General features: G+C 57.0%; 1 protein-coding gene across 2 annotated transcripts in view; it reads right to left on the reverse strand.

Annotated features, from left to right (window-relative positions):
- Positions 1 to 368: 368 nt before the first annotated feature.
- Positions 369 to 22108, reverse strand: part of PDE6B (phosphodiesterase 6B) — a 28082-nt gene continuing 6342 nt past the window's right edge. The window contains exons 4-22 of one of the 2 annotated variants that reach the window (XM_069593337.1): positions 11588 to 11728; positions 11426 to 11500; positions 10524 to 10588; positions 9684 to 9750; positions 9496 to 9543; positions 8628 to 8777; positions 8382 to 8525; positions 8010 to 8075; positions 7663 to 7809; positions 6340 to 6447; positions 6035 to 6144; positions 5832 to 5919; positions 5359 to 5459; positions 5045 to 5152; positions 4198 to 4261; positions 3809 to 3883; positions 2501 to 2584; positions 1347 to 1494; positions 369 to 595 (exon numbers count right to left, since the gene is read on the reverse strand). In XM_069593337.1, the coding sequence (XP_069449438.1) occupies positions 537 to 595; positions 1347 to 1494; positions 2501 to 2584; positions 3809 to 3883; positions 4198 to 4261; positions 5045 to 5152; positions 5359 to 5459; positions 5832 to 5919; positions 6035 to 6144; positions 6340 to 6447; positions 7663 to 7809; positions 8010 to 8075; positions 8382 to 8525; positions 8628 to 8777; positions 9496 to 9543; positions 9684 to 9750; positions 10524 to 10588; positions 11426 to 11500; positions 11588 to 11728 (1848 nt within the window). In that variant the 3' untranslated portion in view covers positions 369 to 536. Of the gene's footprint in view, positions 599 to 1346; positions 1495 to 2500; positions 2585 to 3808; positions 3884 to 4197; positions 4262 to 5044; positions 5153 to 5358; positions 5460 to 5831; positions 5920 to 6034; positions 6145 to 6339; positions 6448 to 7662; positions 7810 to 8009; positions 8076 to 8381; positions 8526 to 8627; positions 8778 to 9495; positions 9544 to 9683; positions 9751 to 10523; positions 10589 to 11425; positions 11501 to 11587; positions 11729 to 22108 lie in introns of both variants that reach the window. The other variant, XM_069593336.1, reaches the window with a different exon arrangement.

A 22108-nucleotide genomic window follows, 5' to 3' on the forward strand; every position in this document is an offset into this window, starting at 1 on the left:
GGTGCGGGTCCGTCAGCAAGGTTCAGACCAGCTCCCTGGGCAGCATTTATTAACAGATTATTTCTGCACAGAGTGCTGGCAGGATTTCTGGTTGGTCACAAACAAATGTCCTCTGCCACATCAAAAAGAGCAGCAGGTTTTCTTTTGATTTTATTCTAAATTTCTATTCATATATTTGTTCCTAAACCAGATGAGAACTGGCGTCTGTGTTTCCATTTCTCCACCTGTAAACCCATAAATATACGTGCAGCTGTGAATATATTCACCCAGTGCTTTCAGGCACATAGTTCACAGACCCTTTCTGAAGACCTCTTGGTGGTATGATTACGTATCCAAAAATTGGATTAAGGTAGGCTACACTGTAAAGATCATTCATCATTGGCTTTAGTTCATAAAAACACAAACCTTAAAAAAGTTCAAAGTATCCAAAATGGTCTTCAGTCATTTCTTCAGGCTCCCTAACCTCTTGTACCAGTGGTTAGAGATGGAGTCCCGGGGTGGGGGTGGGGTGCGGGGCAGGGGGCCTGACGACCGCCTCAGAGGATGCAGCAGGTAGAAGAACGGGGTGCCGGGCCGCCGTTGCAGATTTCTGTGCCTGCTGCGAAAGGAGACAAGACGGTGAGCGAGGGCCACGAGTGGCCCGGCGCCTCCACTCGCCCTGCAGGGGGAAGGGCAGGGCAGGGGCTGGTCTGCCTAAGCCGACTGGACCCTGATTTAGTTCCTGGCGCTCCAGCAGTGGCCTCGCAGCTGGCTGGTTTCTGCCGGTTCTCTCCCCTGTGGACGCTTCAGAGATGATGAGCTGCGGAGCACGAGCAGGCCTCAAGGGTTCTGATTTGGGGGCGCCAGCTGGTGACAGTGGAGCCGCGCTCCCACAGCGCTGGGGGTGGGGTGGGGAGGCGAGCAAGCTCTGCACCGCGACGGGAACACCATGCGCGCTGACCGCTAGCTGGCTTCTTAGGTTCCGTGGGTCTGCTGTTTCAGCTTTGAGGCTGGCATGGGAGCGTAGACTTTATGAACTACTTAAGAGGGAACTGCTGATTGATGATGGGAACAGAGGAGCTGAGTTGGCTTTCCTCCCCTTTATAAAGGTGACTTCCCTCCAGAATCCCTGACTCGGGCCCCGAGCAGGCCCTTTCAGACCGGGCTCATCAGCCGCCCTGAGTCACCCAGCCTGTTCCTCGGGGATGGGCCTCCCTCTGGGAGGGTGGCTGTCTGTGCAGCCCGGAGTCCAGGCACTGACCACACAGCCGCCTGAAGCCTGCCTTATCCAGTGTCGCCTCACACCCGCCCTCTGCAGGCCAGGGCCGGGCCGCGCGGCCTGGTTGAGGCTGGAGTGGAGCCCAGACCTTTCTTGGCCGCTGTCGCCTCCTTCTGGCCCTCGTCCAGGGCCTTCACCTTGGCTTCGTACTCGTCGGCCAAGGCCTTCCACTCCTTCCTGTTGTTCTGCAGCCGGTCAAACATGGGCAGGATCTCCTCGTGGAAGCGGGAGAACTCCTGGAAAGGAAACAGAAGTCAGACCACATCCCTAGCGGCTCCTGGGTGGGAGGCCTTGTGGTCTGTGTCCTTGAGGTTGGAACAGGAGCTACGGGGTGAGGTCCTGAAGAGTAGAAAACATCCAAGCAGAAAGGACATTCCCTAGCAAGGGGGCTGAGAAGGCTGGGCAGATGCGCGGGTCCCGGGGCTCCTTCACCCTCATACAGACATCGCATGTCACACAGAGCATGTGCTCACACATGAACAGGTGTGGACACACAAGCTGTGCGGGCAGATGGAGGTGAGGAAGGTGCGGGGGCAAGGAGTGCCTGGTGGGCCCCGGCACGTACGTCCTGGTCCTGCCTTCCTCCCAGCACTCACAGACCCCAGCCCCCCTGGTGGAGGCAGAAAAGGGAGCTGATGCTTCGTAAAGGGAAGCACAAGGCCTCGGGGGCTGAGGTGGGGAGTGGGACAAGGTGGTCAGAACCCAGCACCCTTCCTGGAGTATGGGGCTGCCCCTGAGAGTGCAGCCAAGTCGTGGCAGCTGACCTTCGGGAGGGCTCTGCCCCCACCCCTTGGTCAGTCCCCAGAGCCGAGGTCCAGCACCTGCCCCAGGTCCTTGGCTCACATCCCACTGCCCCCAGCTCTGCCCAGGCGTTTGCAGGGCCGGGGGCAGCCAGTTGGAGGCTGGACCACCCCCATCTTCCCAGGGCTCAGACCCTGAATGGGCGCTCCGCACAGACACTGCAGGCGGTGCCTTGACAACACCGTGCAGGCCCTGCATGGGGGCGCCTTTCGACGGGGCTCGGGAAGGGATGGTGGGTGTGCAGGAGGGCGTTCTGGGAGAGGGAGACTGGGGTGGGAAATTTCAGGATCCTTCTGAGGAACTGACAGGGAGGGGACCCCCTTGGGGTGAGACTGACGATTTTGAGTTTCAGTGCAGATTTTGGGGGGGAGGAGCCCCACAGTAGCCCCCGCCTCACCCCTCCCCTGCAAACCCAGCCAGGCCCTGGGCTGCCCTGCTCACCTTGTACACAAACGTGCACACGAAGTCGATGAAGCCGACCTGCAGCTTGGGGAGCTCGGCCGCCTTGTTCCGGTCCATCATGGGCTTAAGGGGGAGCAGGGACACCGTGAGGCCCCGACACCTCCCTGAGGCCCAGGACTCAGCTCCACCCCCGCCTGACGAGCCTGTCCATGTAGGGCTCTCCTTAGAAGGGAAGCCCGGGAGCCCCCACTCCCCTCCAAGACACTGTGCCATTCTGGGGAGCTGCCCTAGGTGGCGCTGGGCCCCTGCCACGCCAGCCCCGGTGTGGAGTTTGGAGTCAAGTTCCTCCGGCTCCCCCATGAGCTATCCATGGTCCTGACCCGAGACCTGGCCCACCTCCTAAGGGGCGCAGCCCAGACACTCTGAAGGGGCTGATTTTGTGTCCAGCCTCTGGACTGCCCCCGAGCTGTCTCCCGGCAGTCTCTTTCTCACAGCTGCCCGCTGTCAGGAGCTCAGCGTGCTAGGTCATGCAGGACCCTAGCGGCCTAGCCGGGGAGACAGACAGGCTGCCTGTCCTCCCGCCAAGACGCAGGGCTGGTCAGGGCACCTTTTCCTGCAGTCTGCACCTGGCCCTGGGCCTTCGCAGCCCCATGCTCAGCGAGCTCTTCAGAGGCTGCAGTTGGCCTGTGAGGCCAAGCCTCCCTCCGTCCCTTCTGCTCATTGCTGGGCAGTGCTCATGTCCTCACCCCCATGCAGGTGCCCGCTCGGTCTAGCAACAGATTCCTGACCCCCACTGCTGACCCAAAGATCCTGGCATCCTGTGGGCCTGTGGGCAGATGGAGCTTCAGGTACACCAAGACTGCCTCCCTCTCTCACCTCCACTCCTGTGAAGCCTGGTGACTGCGGGCACAGGTCAAAGCCCCCGTGTCCTTCCAGCAGTGGGCAGTCCTGCTCTGCACACCACCCCAGCCCTGCTGCACACTCCCCATCTCGGCTACTCCCCCCACAGCCACAGCCACGTCCAGGTGAGCCCTGGACTCTGGCCACCACTCCCCTGCCCAGCACTCTTCCCATGGGCCAGGCCTGCTATACCCTGAGCCTCCCTGGAGCAGCTCACAGCCACACAGGGGCTCGCCCCAGAGCTGCCTGGGCCCACGGGGGCTTTCGGCCAGGAGCCACAGCCTGGATCTGCGGCTTTGGCAACAGCTTTCCACCTCTGCAGGGGATCACATCTTTACCCAATCCCTGTATTTCCAGAGGCCCCGGGGGCCCCCAGTCTGCACCCAGCCAGGCCTGAGGCTCCCAAGGACCAGGACAGGTGTGGAGGACACTGGAGGTGACACTCACAATGGGCTGCTGATCCAGAACCGTTCTCTCCAAGTCCCCTTGCTCCCAGAACTCAGCTGCCACCAACAGAGCGACCTGAAAGGCACCCAGAAGGCAAGCGCCAGTGGGCTCAGTGCTCGGTCAGATGCTGTCCTGAGATCCTGCCAGGATGGCCAGACTCCGGCCTTCTGTGCCCCAGACTCTGGTGGCCCAACTACTGGGGCCACACTGCTGTGGTGCCCAGGAGCGCAGCAGCCTCCTCGAGTGGCGGCTCTGGCTGGGCCCCAGAGCTGGGCAGCTGCCCTCGCCCCACCTAGCAGACAAGTGGAGCTGTTTCCCTACCCCAGGCCCCACTTAGATGCAGCCCTATGGGGACTGGCAAGACGTCTGGGGACCCACGTGACTCTGACCTTGCTCTGGACTTCCCAGGGCTTGGTGATGGCAGACAGGTCGCACGCCGTCATCATCATGGCCCTGTGGGCAGATGGAGCTCCAGGTACACCCAGCCTGGCCTCCCTCCCTGCCCTCCACCCCTGCAAGGCCCAGTGTCCCTGGGGGCACAGACCCAAGCGCCAGTGTCTTTGCAGGAGTGGGCGTCCTGCCCTGTGCACCACTCCAGCCCCACCCCGTCACCCCAGGCCGCCAGGGGTGAAAGTCAGCAAGCGTTTCTTGGGGGCCGGTGATTTACACATAGCTCCTCATTGGGCCCGGAGAAGGCGATGGCAACCCACTCCAGTACTCTTGCCTGGAAAATCCCATGGATGGAGGAGCCTGGTAGGCTGCAGTCCATGGGGTTGCTAAGAGTCAGACACCACTGAGCGACTTCACTTTCACTTTTCACTTTCATGCATTGGAGAAGGAAATGGCAACCCACTCCAGTGTTCTTGCCTGGAGAATCCCAGGGATGCGGGAACCTGGTAGGTTACCGTCTATGGGGTCGCACAGAGTTGGACACGACTGAAGTGACTTAGCAGCAGCAGCCTCACTGGGCCACTGGGACAGGCCTGGGGTGGGACTAGTTCTGAATCTCCACTTTGCAGATGAAGGAGTGGAGGCTGATAACGTGAGCAAACTATTTAACTGCGGACTCAGCCTGTCTGATCCCAAATCCTGCAGCCTCCCCCGAAAGGAGAGCGGCTGGGGTGGGGGCATGGGCGCTGTCAGGAAGTGGGCTGCCCCGGCCCTGGGCTCCTAGTCCCGCCCGCGGAGCTCTGCAGGAGGCCCTGCCGCCAGGGGCGAAGCCGCGCGCCAGCTCACATAACGATCTCCTTCCTCGTGGTCTCCAGGGACAGGTACTCCACCCAGCTCTTCCTGTCCTCGTAGTTCTTGGATTCATCCACAATCTTCTGGAACATTGTCCTCTTCCTGAACCCGACGGACAAAGGGAGGGAGTCGACCCTTCCCTCCCAACCACGCAGGACCCCGCCAAAGCGTCCTCCTGGGTCTGAGCCCCACCCACCCTCCAAGAAAGGATCCGAGGCCGGAGTCCAGGCCTGGGGCCCCAGGTACCCCTCTACCGGCTCCTTCCCAACAGGGCCCCGGGGCGCCAGCGGGGCGGCGGCGGCACCCACTTGAAGTAGAGCGCCAGGTCCGTGGCGATGATGGCGATGTCCATGAGGTGGATCACGTGTTCGTGCTGCCGCCGGTTCAGGTTTTGGTAGATGTTCAGGGTCTGCGGGGCGGGGGCGGGGCTCCCGTCACAGCTGCGCGCCTTCTGTGCCTGTCCCCCCTCCCTCCTGGAGGCTGCCCATCTGTCCCTCCCCATGTCGCTGGCCACCTTCTACCCAAGGGTCATGGGCCCCAGACACTGGTGGCCCCGTATTGCACTGGGGGCTCCCCTCAACACCAGGGATCTGAGCCCCCGCCACCAGAGGGCATTTCCAGACTGGAACCACCAGGGGTGCCATCGCCCCCATCGCTTCAGAGCCTGCCTCCTTTCTCCAGCTCAGAGCGATGCGGTGTGGTTCCTGGCGGTGGAGGTTCAGGGGTGTGGGCGCAGGTCAGCTGGCCGGGGCCTATGGGAGAGTGAGCAGAGGACACGGACCTCCTCCGAGAGCAGGAACTTCCCAAACTCCAGGTGGTGTCGTTCCAAAATCGAGGAGCCGTGGAGCTTGGCTAAAGGGTTCTGGGACCTGGCACAGAGGTTTGGCTAAGAACAAGCAGCAGGCAGAGACCCCAGGGCAGCCTGTGTGCCCAGCAGTCCAGGGAAGGGGCGGCACCCGCAGAGGCGCCAGGGCGCGCGCCTACTTCAGCTGGTACAGGTTGTTGGTGCCCCGATGGTCAATGTCGTGGCACAGGCCAGCGGTCACCATGGCAAAGGCCTCCAGGTCCGTGTAGTAGCTCTTCAGCTTGCCCGTCTGCAGAGACAGGCGCCCAGATTCTTGCCGCCCGCCTCCCTTCCTGCCCTGCCTGGCCCCTGGGGAGCTCAGGGGAGCCCTCCGCCCCTGCCCAGCTCGGGTGCCTGCCACCCACCTCCAGGCTCCCCGGGGGCAGGCGGCTCCTCCCAGCCCCGGTCAGACAGGGTCCCCCGTCCCCCCGCCCCGGCCACGCACCATGAGCAGTGTGAACATGGTCTGGGCCACGTTGAAGCCGTGGCGCCAGTTGTGGTAGGTGATTCTCCTGTAGCCCTTGCTCACAGAGAACAGGAACCGCACCAGGACCTGCGGGAGGTGGGACACGGGGTCCAGGCACCACGGTGCCCAGTCCCAGCGACACAGTTCCAGCTGACGCCGTGCGAAAGGCTCGCGTCCCTCCCCGCCCCGCGGCCCTCCTGTCCACTGGCCTGCAGCTGCCTTCCTGGGTGGCACCTCGGGGTGGATGAGGGCGGACGGGGCGGGGGGTGGAGGAGGGGCGCGTGGGGGGCGGGCCGGGGGCGGACGATGCTGGACGCAGGGCGAATGGGGGTGGGCGGGGAGCGGACAGAAGAGGAGGGGCGGATTCGGGGCGGGGGTGTGTGGGCGGGAGTGGCCGGGAGCCGGAGGATCGGAGCTGAGGCCAAGAACAGCTCCAACGTCCGCAGGATGCCTGGGGCCTCCATCCTGTTGCCAAACCTCAGATCGGGAAAGGACCCCAGGCAAGGGGCCTGGGATACTTTGGAAGAAAATGTCCATTTCAGCCGTGGGTGTCTGAGTGGGGCAGGATATGTGGGCACCGGGGCACACAGTGGTGGAGAAAGAGGCGGTTGCTGAAGGTCCAGAGGCTGAGGGGCAGCAGGAGGGTGCCCTTCTGAAGAGCAGCTGCGTTTGGCTGACAGAACACGGGCCCAACCACTGCTTCCACAGCGGCTTTTCGGGCCGGAAATTACCCGAGATTCTTGCATTCTGTTAGCATTTTATACAACGCATTTTTTTGTGTGTTTTCCCTTAGTTTTTTGTGCAGCGTCTTAGAAAATGCAGACTGCGGCGCTTGTCTAGACCGTAAAGTAAGACGCTCTCTGACTTGGCTTGGGGAAACAGACGCTCCCTGAAGGGGGACGCAGGCAGAAGCCGGAAAGCCACAGGCAAGCAGCAGAGCCGGGAAGGCGGCCCCTCCTCCCGGGCCCCGCGCCGAGGGCCCCGCGCTCCCACCCGGAGGGCAGCGCGCTTTCTGCGCAGGCGTTGGGCTGCTTCTGCTGGGCCCCTGCTTCCGGCACCAGACGCCCGCTGCTGCCCCGCGATGTGCGTGCTCAGAGGCCTGCAGCACTGTGTGCCGCACTCTTCGTCCGTCCGTCCAGTCACCTAGTCTCCACGCACTTGCCGTGTGTATTTTGCCGGCCTGCACTGTCCATTCTGTGTGGACACGGCTTGCCCCCAGACTTCCTGCGGGAACTGGGATGGGACCATCTCTCTCTGACCTCCTGGGAGAGCTGGGACCCGGGATCACAAATGAGCCCTTACCTCCTGGGGGATCTGGAACTTTCGAACCACACCCAGCTCATAGTACATCTGGATGCCGCATTTGACCAGCTCCAGCTCCGTGCACTCCAGGTCCGAGAAGTGGAACTCATAGATGTCGAACTTGCCGGGTCCCGGCAGCACTTCCTTCTGTGGGAGGGACGGTGGGGCTGGGGGGCGGGCCTGCGGAGCGGGCACACGGGCCGGGGGGCGGAAGGGCACACGGGCACACGCGATCGCAGGGGCGGGCGCATTCAGCATAGACACCGCAGGACCACCCTCTGCCACCTGGGGGAGCATCTCCCCTCGCTCAGGGCTCCTCGACCCCCTGGGCGGGGCCAGACTCTGACCAGGATTTTTCCCAGCTCGTCCTCCTCGCAGTCCGCAGGCTCCTTCCCGAGGCGTTCTCTGGTTGGCTGGGAGAGAAGACGCGCTATGAGACGGTGATGGCGTCAGCTGCACCCCTCGTGGCCGTGGGACTGGGTGATCCCTGGGGAGCCCCGGCCGGAGCCTCTGGCCTCAGAAATGGTGGCTCTTGTTCCCTCCACACCGGTCCAAGCGCTCTGCCTGGACGATGATGGTGGAGCCCTCACACAGCACGACCAGAGGGGCTGGGGTCACTGCTAGGGGCCTGCGGCCGGGCAGGGAGCCCCCCCCCCCGGCGGTGCAGTGTGTTCACCGCCAGGCCACACCCCCGCTCCCCGTGGGAGGCACGGACGCACCAGGATCAGCTGGATTTCCTCCCTGTCGCACCGCACGTGGTACAGGACCATGTCTTGGGCGATGTCCTTGCGGTTCTCCAGCTTGTTCATCTTGTCGTAGGTGTCCGTGTTCAGCACCGACCACCCCAGGAACTGTGTGAGGGACTGCAGGCGCACGTCACCCACGGCGCCCCCGGGGCCGGCTCCCGGGTCTGGGTCCCGCCCCCGGGGGTCGCCTCTGCAACCCCACCTGCTACAGGCGTTTACCTCCATCAGAACTTCATCCTGCTCGTCGAAGGGCTTCCCGTCCTTCCTGTTGTAAAACGTCGCGACCCCCACGATCTCCTCCTTCTTGTTGACGATGGGCATGGAGAGGACGTTCTTGACGATCCACCCAGAGTCGTCCAGAGGCCCCTCCTGCGGGGAGAGGTGTCCAGAGCTGACTGCGGCCCTGGGTCTGACCCTGGCCTGGGCCTGCTTGTCACCCGGGGAACATGAACCTCGCTGCTTCTGCCCTCAGAGGGCAGAGGCGGGGTCCCTGCTCCCGTCTGTCGGCCCACCATGCCCGCGAGCCCGCGGTGACCTCTTCCTGGAAGAGGCGGAAGACGTCCACCGGGACGCCTCACCGTGCGAGCGCTGTGGTCACGTCGGCCCGGCTCTTGGAGGCTCCCCCCGCCCCCGCGCTTGACTGAACGCCCTGCTGCTAAGTTCCCAATGATTGCCAAACAAGGGGCCTGGTGCTCCCCCGGGCCCCACGGACGACGTGGTGGGTCCCGGCTCACATTCCGCTCATGGTTGGCCAGTGAAATATGGACCCTGGCCAGTTCCTGGAGGAGGCCCTGAAAGATAAAGGGCAGCTCCACCAGTCCATGTGACCTGGGCCTCCTTTGGAAAAGAGCCCATCCCGGTCGCGTGTCCCCAGAGGGAGCAGACGTGAATCCTCGCCAGGTGCAGCCGCAGCCGCAGCCACCCAACCAGCAGATCCGCGTGCACGGAACACACTGTGCGGCCGTTAGCCTGTGAGATCTAAGGTGGTTTCTTAAGCAGCAAAAACGAGTTCAGTCCATCATTTCTGAACCACAACATCTTTTTTCCTAAAGTACAGTACACATTCCATTAATGAATAGACAGATACCTGAAAATTGAACATCTCGTCGGCAGGGGCATTCATAATGTTACAGATCTGGAAACGGATCAGAACACAGTTTCACTAGAAGCAGCCAAACATAGAGCGTGATTCTGGACTAGACCGTCCAGCCTGACGAGCTTCCGTGCAGGCAAAGCTGGGGCACACGGGCCTGTGGGAAGGGCCGGGGGACTCACAAAACCGCTTTCTGCCACGTAGGTTGGAAGGCCGCTGGCAAGGGCCCAGTGGTCGGCTGGGGGTGAGCTGTGGGGAGAGAAGCAGAGGGCAGTGGGCAGGCGCTTGGGTGTGTGTGCCGATTCCCTTCCCCGGGCTCTGGGTGCGTGTGGGAAGCTGGCAAAGACTTGAAGAAGGGGAGGGCAGGCCAGGGCTGGCTCTGGGGACACCTGAGCTGCATCGTGCCTCCTTCTTTGCCCGTGAAGAGGCCCCCTCTTCCTGGGAGCCACAGGCTTCCCCCGGCAGGCCTGGCTCTGGGTCCTGCTCTCTGCGTGGACCCTGCGGGGGTGGGGTCCTGACGGGCTTCTGGGGCTCGTCCAGCCGTGCGGCTGTGGGGCTGGAAGTGGCCAGCTGCCACCCCTGCTCTCTCCAGGTTGCCCTCACCGCCGTTGTCCTGCTGCCTGCTGGGCTGGTCCCTCCCGTCCCCCCGCCCCCCCCCCCCCCCGGCTCTGCAGTGTCGGGCCTCCCTGGAGACTCTGCCTGCGGGCTGGCCGGGTGAACCAAGACGAGACCCCAAGAACCTCAGAGGCCAGTCGCTGCCGACAGGGCCACTCAGAAAGCCCCGCTGAGCCTTGAGTCCACATCAGTGTTCGTGGGATGCCAGGCCTCCTCGTGAGCCCAGGCATTGCCTCCCAGACCACTGGGCCAGCCTCCCTCCGCACTCTGTCCTGCCTCACCCCGTGGCTCAGGGAGCGTCAAAGGGTGCGGGGGTGAGCCAGGGGCCGTGCACTCCGCCATGACGGGCCCTCAGCCCCGTCCAGCCCAGGCCCTCGGGTAGCACTTCCCAGAACCCTGACACTTACGGGATGACCTTGATGTCTTCCTTGCCGTGGAGGATGTAGTCGATGACTTTATAGAAGAGGATTTCCTGAGAAGCAGACCGCAGCAGGCATGAGGGGCTCCCCGATGGGAACCCCGCTGCACACACCACACCCACACATTCGACACACCACACAAGCCCACGTAACGATAGGCACACACGTGGACTGTGCACACGCGCGGACCATCACTCACTGCCCTGGGACACGCTTGTCTTCCCTCCAGCCACGTCCCCCCCCCACACACACTGGCCTGTATCCGTCTCACAAGTGGGTTCAGCTGAGCCAGGCCTGTGTGTCTATCTTTCTCTCTCACACACACGCCTGTCTCTCTCATATAACTGGGACAAGCTGTGGTCACAGCAGGCCTTTGTGCAGAGATGTACTTGGCACACAGAACCCTTGGAGCCCCTGAGACAGCCTGTGGTCCCCCCGCTTGACAGGAGGGGAGACTGCGTCACAGCTCTGACGTGTGACCCCGGTTGGATGCGCAGCATGTGGCTGCGGTATCTGCGCGCATCCCTACCCCGCTCGCACCCCCACGCGGCCCCGCTCGGGCAGATGCTCGAGTGATTTAAGGGTAGGGCAGCAGGCCTGCTCAGCCAGAGCAGATGCCGGTCAGTAACCCAGGCTGACAGCCCTCATCAGGACCAGGCCTGGCCCTTGGCCCCAGAGCACTGCAGGGGGCTGGCGCTGGGGAGACGACCTCAGGGGCCTGCCCTCTGGAGCGGTCAGAGAGCCAGGCAGCCCTCCACCCTGTCCTCACCTCACCACAGCCTCCCGAGCCATCCCCCCTGCCCGGCTCAGCTGGGGCGACCCCTCCCCACGGTGGAGCCGAGCCAGGAAGCCGGGTGCACGGCTGGCCTGTCCCCCCGCCTGCGACTCACTCGGCCGTCAGGTGTGCGGGGGCCTGAGTACGCCTGGGCCTCTCCCATCAGCACGGGCCACACGTCGAAGAATTCCTGGAAGAGAAGAGAAGGGAGCGGGGCACCGACTCAGCGGCGGAGCGGGACGAGGCGGGCCAGGGGCCTGTGGGCGCTGGGCCTCACCTTCTCCTTGGCCATGTCCAGGAGACCCACCGAGTAGCGGTCGCAGTTCAGATAGGCCCGCACAGTGTAGAAGGCCTTGTGAAACTGCCTCTCGATGTCTGTCAGCTCCTCGAACACCTTGTTGGCCGACCACAGCAGCACCTGGGGGGTGACAACGCCCCGTCGGCTCGGCGGCACCTGGGTGAGGGCTGCCACCCCCGAGACACGTGCTTCTGCCCGCGCACACAGAGCCCGGACGCGACCGCGCGCCTCTCCCGGCGTCTCTGCAGGGCGCCAGCGCCCGAGCGTTCATCCGGCATGTGGCCCTCGGCTCCATGCCTCAGGGTCCCCGGAAGCTTCCTGGCAGGTGAGTTCTCCAGGCTTTGGCTATATCCCTGCCACTCACTCCTCGGTGCTGGCCTCAGGCTGTGGTGGTGAGTGAAAATTTAGATCAATTGCCACGAGCTTGAAAGGCAGCGATCTGACTAGCCAGCCCTCCGTAACTAGCCTGCCAGAAGCTGGGGCTTGAGAACATGAATTTGTTGTTTTCTGGACGTCAGGCGCTTTTGTGGCCTCTGCAAAGCAAGCTGAGAGTGAGAACGCACTGGCACGCTCCAGGAGGGCCTGGCCAGATCCTGCCCGGGACATCAGCCCCAACCCGGGCCGGCTGCTGTGCAGGGTCAGCCTCCCCCCGACCTCCTCAGCCACGGCCCGGCCGGACCCTCTAGGCCCCACCCCTTCACACACGCTCCCCGCCTCCCCGCCTTCTGACCTGTAAGGAGGGTGGCCTGGTGCCCGGTCCCTCCTCCTCCATCGAGAGGAACCAGCCTCCTGGCCTGGCTCCCTTCCTGCCAGTTTGTGCGCGTGTGTGACAATGTGTGCGTCTGAGAGGAGTGTGTGCGCCTCAGTCACCTGTGCCTCTAACCCCGGAGGCCTGCTGAGCTCCTCGGCACCGGTCCTGGCGAGAGCGGAACCCATGTCACCGATGTCGAGGGGTGGGCGGTTGGGCGCCCAGGTATGTCATGGACAGCTGAGCTTGGGGGTGGGGGTGTCTGGGCTGCAAGCCTAATTTTTGAGTCATCTGAGTACTTCAGTCCCCAAACCTGTCCTCCAGGAGAGGGGCGGAGTGAGGAGGAAAGGAGGTGGGCATCACAGCGCAGCCCTAGGGGAGACCTCCCTCCAGCTCCACCTCGCCCCTCCAGTGCCGCAGCCGGACCAAGGGCCGGTCCCCACACTGGCTGCTGCCCTGAAGCAGGCTCTATCATGGCCCCAAGGAAACGGGTGCTCAGCGGATCAGGCAGCATGTCCGCCGTGGTTTGAAGCCAGCTGTGAGGCCCACCCCAGGCCTCTGCCTTCCCTTTCTTCCTTTTTCTCTCTGACTTGAGTCTGGGGTACCATCTGATGGGATGGGGGCGTCTTAGGGGATACCTGTAGCCACTGCCACACCAGGTTTTAGAGCATTCGAGCCCCTAAGGAGGTCCTCAGCCCCCAGCCGATACCCCGACCCCTCCTGGAGCTGCCCCACTGGCTGTGGAGGGCTCTAGGGCTTCGTCTGATTGGATTCACGCAGTGCCTGTCGCTCGCCTGCCTCCCTCTGCCTGCCCCACCTCTGTCTGGGGTGGCTCTTCCCAGACCGGTCTGCCCTCCCCGCTCTGGGGCCCTTGGACTGCTTGTCTTGACTGCTGCAAACTGTGCTGTCTTGGTGGTGCTGCCGGAGCCCCTTCTCTGTCTGGGTGGCCAGGAGCCTGTGGTTGGCAGGAGCCGCAGGGCAGCCCTCCGCAGGCCCGTCACGGGTGCTGCTCTTTACCGCTCCAAGAAGAAGTCTGGGAGGGGCCACCTGGTGACCCTGGGAGTGAGGGGCATCTAGTTGCTTTGGGGGACAGATAATGCAGAGGCCTGCACCGCCCCTCAAGTGGGGAGGCCGGCCTGTGAGGCCTAAGCTTATGCTCATACTATGGGGGGGATATCAGGCTGCTGGGAGGGCAGGGGGCAGATGGGAAAGGTGACCCGGAGGCCTTGGGCAGCTTGAGCTCCTAAGGCCCTTATTTAGGGGCACGTTATTGAATCTTAAAGAATTTTGGGAATCGGTTGTTAAACACAGCCATTATTCAAGTTAAATAATGTTAACTTAAAAGTTAAGAAAATCAGGGAATTCCCTAGCTGTCCAGTGGCTGGGACTCTGTACTGTCAGTGCTGAGGGTTTGGGTTTGATCCCTGGTCAGGGAACTAAGATCCCACAAGCCACGTGGCCAAAGAGCGGAAGAAAAAGAAAGAAATTGCATTAAGGCAAAAATAATGAACATGCGGACGTGCGTTTCCCCGTCGTTTCTCTGCCGGTGACTGTTTTCCGCCTGCTTATGGCTTCTGACAGTGGAAAGCAGGTTCACCCTGCGATACTTCTCCCAGCCACGTGTCCAGTGACATCAGAGTGGGAGCCGCAGGGACAGAAATCAGCCTGCACTGCCCAGGGGGGCGAGCCCGACCCGCCTTGCTGCCTCCACTCACTTGTCCTGACTTCCAAACACTTCCACATGTTCACAGATCAGGAATACGAGACAGCTTTGAGCCTGGGCGCTCTTTATGTAGCCTTGTAAATTGAGGCGCCTCCCACCTCATCCTGGGAGCGGCAGTGCACACAGCCAACGGGTTGTGGACGGAAGCATGGCCCGGGCAGCATGGAGCCAAAGTTCTGTACCCCGGGGCCTCTCGTCCAGCTGGTGCTGCAACGTGGGCAGTGGGGACCGCAGCTACAGCTGGCCGGTCGGCCTCACGCAGCACATCCGAGAGAAACTCCAACAGCCCAGGGCCAAGTCTATGATTTCTTTGGTGCTTCTTTTGCCTCTGGCTAAAGTGGCCAAGACACCTTCAGGAAGGGTTGATGGGAGCCCCTGAGGCGGAGCCCACGGGAAGAGTGACCAGGGCTGATTGATGGTGGTTCTTGCCCGGGGAGGGGGCCTAGGACCCTGGAGGATTGCTAAGATCTATGCGAGGGAGGGGCAGGCCCTGTGCACAGAAGCACTTTAATTTGCAGCTGGGGCTCCCCTACAGAGTGAGGAAGGAGTGGGCACCAGACTGAATCGCAGGCAATGTGGGAGCCAGGCTTTGTTCATTTCAGTCTTTTCTTTTCAAAGAGAGCTATGAGGTAGAGCTGTGAAGTAATTAGAGTTCTTTAAAATGCTGTTCAGAGTGTAAGGTCTCAGAGGTGGCTTTCTACTGGGGTTAGGCGACATCTGTGTGGAAATCAAAGTATTTAATTGAGACATGAACGCCCATTGTTGGAAATCCCCTTTATAACTCTCACATCTGTACATGAATGTGGTCTGAAGAGCTAGAAAAGTCGGGTCTCTGGATGGTCATGTTCCCTAAGTGTCAGGGATTCATTTGCTGGAACGATATTTACTGCCTGCCTTAGGACTGATACAACCGGACGATAGAACAGACAAAATCCTGACTCTTAGGTCCACTTTCTAATGTGGGGAGTGCAGGCTAGAACAGAAATGAACAAAGCAGCCAGACGGCTCGTCTCAGGGAGATGAGCAAAGGCAGGGGGTCCAGCAGGTGGAGGTGGGGGGGATGCGGGGCTAGGGTGAGGAGGTGCTCAGGTCAGGGGAGACCTGTCTGCAAAGGAGCCGTGGGGTGTGTAGGGCAGTGTTCTTGGCAGAGGGACCAGCAAGTCCATAAGCCCTTGAGAGGAGCATGGCCGGGGCAGGATGGTGGAGCAGGGAGAGGTGGGCAGGGGCTGCCCGAGAGGCCCTGAGGGACCCCAGTGATAGGGCCTAAGTTTTCAAAGTGTGGCTCTGACTGAGTTGAGTTGGGGTGGCTAATGAGAGGCAGAAGGGGCGGGACCCTGAGACAGTATGCAGGAAGAGGGGCTGAAAAGTGAGGGTGTCCAAAGCAAGGGCCCGGGGCTCAGAGCGTGACAGGCAGAGAATCAGAAACCTGGCTTCTCCTGAGATCCAGCTTCCCTGGAGGGAACACAGCCCCTGGGTGAGATCTGCTGGGGGAAGGTGTGTGTGGGGGGGCAGAGTCCAGAAGATGCTCCCAGACTTGCCCCATAGGCCCGCACCTGGCTGTGTGGGGTGGGTTTGAATCTTGGCCTGAGGCCACTGCTTGAAGCTGCAGATAAGAACCTGGGGCAACGTCCTCACAGCAGTCAGGTTAAGGGGCCTGGCTGAGAGGAAGCTGAGAGAAAGGCAGCTTCAAAGCCAGGGCGGGACGAAAGCCACTCAGAACCCCGCCCAGGGGGACGGCTAGGCCTCACCAAAGGCAGAGGCGCGCACAGTGAGCATATGGGAAGAAATAAGGGCTGGGATTTAATGAAATACTTAAATACTACCATCCAAGAGGTTCGACACACACCAAATGGGATGAATTCAGACACCCAGACTGTAATCAAGCTGTCGAAAGATGGAGAGACTCTTGAAAACAGTGGGAGAAGAGACGCGTCACACACAGGGGATCCTCACTAAGTTTATCAGCGGGTTTCTCATCCGCTCTCATTTCAGCACGGAATTTGCTGCAACTTTGGGGACTAGAAGGCGTGACCTGGTGTATGGCGCTTTAGTTGCTAAGTCGTGTCCGGCTCTTGCAACCCCGTGGACTGTAGCCTGCCAGTCTCCTCTGTCCATGGGGTTCTCCAGGCAGCTCCACTCTACTGGAGTGGGTTGCCATTTCCTTCTCCAGGGGATCTTCCCACCCCAGAAATCGAGCCTGGGTCTCCTGCATTGCAGGCAGATTCTTTGCTGATTGAGCTGGTCGTCTCAATTCAGGTATCAAACCCAGCTCTCCCATGTTGCAGGCAGATCCTTTACCAACTGGGCCAGCAGGGAAGCCCAACCTGGTGTATGCAAAGTGCTAAAATTGAAAAAAAAACAACCTGTCAATCGAGAATCTTGTATCTGGGAAAACTGCCCTTAAGAGTGAGGGAGAAATTAAGACATCTCCAGAAAAACAAAAGTTGAGGGAATAAATGAGCACTACAATTTCCCGGCAAGAAATGCCCTCCAGGTAAAATGAAAGGACCTCAGAACTAGAACTATAACAATGAAAACTAAAATATTGCTGAAATAAATTAGAGAAGACATAAATAGTTAGAAAGACACTCTTTGCTTATGAAGTAGAAGACTCAATGTTGTTACAATGTCAATACTACCCAAAGTAACCTGCAAGTTCAATGTAATCCCTATCAAAATCTCAATGGTGCTTTTGCAGAAGCATAAAAACACATTCTGGAGTTCATATAGCAGCTCAAGGGATCTTGAATAGTTAAAACAATCTTGAGAAAGACTAAAGCTGGAGGACTCATATTACCTGATTTCAAAACATAGTACAAACCTACATTAATCAAAACATGATACTGGCATAAAGACAGCCATATAGACCAGTGGAATAGCTTACAGAGTCCAAAAATAAACCCTGGCATATATGGTCAAATTATTTTTGACAAAAAATCCAAGACCATTCAATGGGGAAAGAGTTCAGTTCAGTTCAGTCACTCAGTCGTGTCCGACTCTTTGTGACCCCATGAATTGCAGCACGCCAGGCCTCCCTGTCCATCACCAACTCCCAGAGTCCACCCAAACCCATGTCCATTGAGTCGGTGATGCCATCAAACCATCTCATCCTTTGTCGTCCCCTTCTCCTCCTGCCCTCAATCTTTCCCGGCATCGGGGTCTTTTCAAATAAGTAAACTCTTCACATTAGGTGGCCAAAGTATCAGCTTCAACATCAGTCCTTCCAATGAACACCCAGGACTGATCTCCTTTAGGATGGACTGGTTGGATATCCTTGCAGTCCAAGGGACTCTCAAGAGTCTGCTTGCTTATATCTGATTGCTTAGATATAACATTATGACTGACAACAAAAGAAAAAACAGACAAACTGGACTTCCTGAAAGTTAGAAACTTTTGTGCATTGAAAGACACCATTAACAGAGTCAAAAGGCAGGGAGAAAATGTTTGCAAATCACACATCTGGTAAGAGAGTAATACAAAGATTATGTAGAGAGCTGCTAAAATTCAACAACAAAAACAACCAGCTTAAAAAATGGGCAAAGAACTTGAATAGACATTTCTCCAAAGAAGAAATACAAACGGCCAATAAACATGAAAAGATGATCAATATCAGTAATCATCAGGGGAATGCAAGTCAGAACTTCAATCACAACCAACACCTGTTAGAATGACTACTGTTAAAGCCAAAACAGGAAATGAGTGCTGGCAAGGAAGTGGGGAAATTGGGACCCTTTCGCACTGGTGGTGGGAATGTGAGACGGCACCGACACTTTGGAAAACACTATGGAGGTGTTTAAAAAAATTATACAGAATTACCATACGATCCAACATTTCCACTCTGGTCATACACTGCAAAGAACCGAAAGCTGGATTTCAAAGAGATATCTGTGCACCCATTTTCACAGCAGCATTATTCATAATGGCTGAAATCCTGGAGCAACAAACGTGTCCGTCAACGGATGAATAGAGAAGCAAAAATGTGGTATATACGTACAGCGGTCTGCTACAGCGGTATACTACAGCGGTATATACATACAGCGGTATATACATACAGTGGTATATACATACAGTGGTATACTACAGCGGTATATACTACAGCAGTATATACATACAGTGGTCTGCTACAGCGGTCTACTACAGCAGTCTACTACAGTGGTATATACATACAGCGGTATACTACAGCGGTCTACTACAGCGGTATATACATATAGCGGTATACTACAATGGTATATACATACAGTGGTATATACATACAGCGGTATACTACAGCGGCCTACTACAGCGGTATATACTACAGCGGTCTGCTACAGTGGTATATACATACAGTGGTATGCTACAGCAATCTACTACAGCAGGCTACTACAGCGGTCTGCTACAGCAGTCTGCTACAGCGGTATGCTACAGTGGTCTACTACAGCGGTATATACATACAGCGGTCTACTACAGCGGTATATACATACAGTGGTCTACTACAGCGGTATATACATACAGCGGTCTACTACAGCGGTATATACATACAGCGGTATATACATACAGTGGTATACTACAGCGGCCTACTACAGCGGTATATACTACAGCGGTCTGCTACAGTGGTATATACATACAGTGGTATGCTACAGCGGTCTACTACAGCAGGCTACTACAGCGGTCTGCTACAGCGGTCTGCTACAGCGGTCTACTACAGTGGTCTGCTATGCAGCCCTGAAAAGGAACAAAACTCTGAGCATGCTCTGACATGGATGGACCTTGAGGACATTCTGCTCGGTGTGATAAGCCAGTCACAAAAAGACCAATACTGTAGGGTCCCACTTACATGAGCTAAAATCATAGAAACAGAGGATAGAATGTGGCTTCCAGGGGCTGGGATGGGGGATCTGGGGAGGTGGTGTTTAAAGAGGGTAGAGTTCCAATTTGGGAATCTGTAAGGAGTTCTGAAGATGGATGGTGGTGGTGGTCGCTCGATATGAATGTACTTAATGCCGCTGAACTGTAGATTAAAAATGACTAAGACAGTCACACACACACCCTGCAGCCCTCACCCCAAACTTTGTCTTCCTTTTCTGGGGACTGGTGATGACTGCTCTGTTAGGCCTCCTGTTTGGCCCCTGTTTCATCTCTGACAGGGTCCAGTAGTTTCAGATTAAATTGCTGTCACTACAAGGAGACAGCATACAGAATTCAGATGCAGATACAGATTTCAGACACAGAAACCCGTGTACAGATACAGAACGCCTCATCAGGTTAGAGCAGGTAGAGAGAGACTTCTGCTCTGCTAGGCAGGACTGTGCCCACACACAGCAGGCAGGAGTTTACAGAAGGAAGCGGCCTCCGCCCCAGTTCCCAGAAAGGGTCTTGCGTATGAAGTCTCTCGGGGGGAGCTGTTGAGGGAAGCGCACCGACTGAAGCCGCCCACCCTGGCCAGGCTCATAGTCACCATGTGCATGAGGCATTTTACGACAGGAGGTCCTGGTAATGAACACAGAACTAACAAGCCACCAACTAGAAGAGTTTGGGAAAGGTCAGAAAGAGACGCCATGTGTCTGAGCACCTCAGAACCCTTCCTGCTGGCATTTGTCTTGGCTGAGCAACGCGTGCACCACCAGGAAGAACTCTAAATCACAACAATTGGCCAACGACGACCTGGAAACGAATCCCGTCCCCATGGAACCCGAGGCTGAGAGCCACATGGCGGAGCAGCCCTCCTGGTCCCCTCAACCTGCTGCTCTCTGTGGGGCCCCTTCCCAACACATTCAAAAAAAAGTGTAACAAATTGGCCCCATGCTGTCTTTACACGTTAAGTCCAGACATTCAAGAAGAGCATAAAATTACTATGAGCATCCTCTCTTACCAAAACCAGTAACGTGACTGTAGAGAAATAGACATAACTAACCCATTGTCATTCAAAAAGCAAAACAAAACAAGCAAGAAACAAGATGTGATTGAGGCAGTAATTTTCTTATGTGTATTTTATCACAAGGAAAATAATTGGGAAAAAAGTAAGAGAATGGAAAACTATATACCATGCTAACACCAATCAAAAGAAAGCTGATGGGGCTATGTTAAGTTTATACAAAGCAGAAGAAAAGATTTTTCTTCTTCAGAAGAAAAATGATCAGGAGTAAAGAGGGACATTACATAATGATAAAGTGGTCACTTCTCCAAGGAGACGTCACTCCTTAATGTGTAGACACCTAACAGCAGAGCGTCAGACGGCGTAAAGTGAAGCCTGATGGAACTGCAAGCCACATAGGTAAGTCCACTATTGCGGTCGGAGACTTCAGTGCCCTTCCTTCAGGTAGTTGTTAGACCCTGCAGGCAGAAACTCAGTGAGAAAGTAGTTGGGCTAAACAGCAACGGCCACAGTGAGTGTCTGTAGACAGCTTCATTCAACAAGAGCAGAGCCCACATTTCTCTCAAGGTCACACGGGACAGCCACCAATATAAACCGTACTCTGGGCCACAAAACATGTCTCAGCACATCGAAGAGAATTAAAAATCATAAGAACACATTGTCATCCCACAGGTGATAAACTAGAAATCATTAACAGAAAGGCAGTTGGAAAATTCCAAAATAGTTTAAACAACACACTTCTAATTAATATATGAATCGAAGAAGTCCTGAGAGAGATTTTTAAAGATTCTAAACTAGATGAAAATACAGCTCATCAAAGGTTGTGGGGCCATGAAAGCAGGGCTTGGAGTGAGACTCGTGGCATTCGTTGCACGTATTAGAAAAGAAAAACAGTCTAAAATCAATAATTTAATCCTAGGAAACTAGAAAAGAAGATTATTTTAAGCCTAAAGCAAGCAGAAGGAAATGACTAATAAGTAACAAATATTAAAAACCACCGTACGCCCGCAAATCCGATGATCCAGAGTGAGCAGTCTCGACTAAGTGAGTGTTTCAGTGCTCCAAAGGCGCAAACTGCCAACAGCAGCGCAAGGGGAGCGGAGCAATCTGCACAGACTGCAAGCATCAGAGATGTTGGGTCAACGGCTAGTAATCTTCCAAAAGAAAGCGCCGGCCTCTGACAGGCTCGCCGGTGAATTGTACAAAACGTTCAGGGGTGAAAGTATGCCGATTCACAGCAATCTTTTCCTGAATATAGACGCAGAAGGAGAACCTCTAAACCTATTCTCTGAGGCCAGTATTACCTTAATATCCAAACCAGATAAAGACATGACAAGAAAGAAAACTATAGGCCAAAATCTCTCATGAACATAGGTAAAAAAATAATTTTTAATAAAATATTAGCAAAACCAACTCAATAGCACATGAAAAAAATTATGCTCCACAGCTGAGTGGCAGCGAACCTCCCAGGTGTGCAAAGCTGGTCCAGCATATTATTGCGCCATGTAGCCCACCACATTATTGTGCAAGAGAGGAGAACATTAACACGACCGCATCAACTGGTGGAGAAAAGTATCAACAAAAGCCAACCCTCATTTGGAATAAAATCTCTAAGCAAAGTGTAAATAGAGGGGAAATTTGTCAACTGGAAAAAATTCTACAGAAAGCCTTCAGCGAACGTCATATCTGATGGCGAGAAGCTGGTTCTCTCCCTAATGTCAGGAGCAAGCCAGGAGGGCCACGTCCCCGCCCTCGGCAGCATCGCACGGAAAGGCCTAGCAGGTGCGCTGAGACAGAGAGAAAGAGCAACGAGAGAGATGGGGAAGGAAGGGACAAGACTCTCTGCTTGCAGATGACATGATCATTCATGGGAAAATACCAAGGGACCAAGTTTAAAACTTCCTGGAACTAATTATTGTCTTAAGGTTATAAGATAACAAAGTCGACAGGTAACGAAAGTCGGTTGCTTCCCTTTCTATGAGCAGTGAACAGCTGGCACTTGAAATTAAAAACACAGTAACACTCACATCAGCACTGAATTAAATACTCAGATACAGAGTGACCCAATAGGCACTGAATCCATGTGCAAGGCTGACAAAACTCGGAAGAAATCAAGGGCGATCTGAATAAACATATTCTCCATTCATGAGCTGGAAACCCCTTATTGTTAAGGCGCCA

The sequence above is a fragment of the Ovis canadensis genome, chromosome 6 (assembly GCF_042477335.2).
Source record: "Ovis canadensis isolate MfBH-ARS-UI-01 breed Bighorn chromosome 6, ARS-UI_OviCan_v2, whole genome shotgun sequence".
NCBI classification, from domain to species: domain Eukaryota; kingdom Metazoa; phylum Chordata; class Mammalia; order Artiodactyla; family Bovidae; genus Ovis; species Ovis canadensis.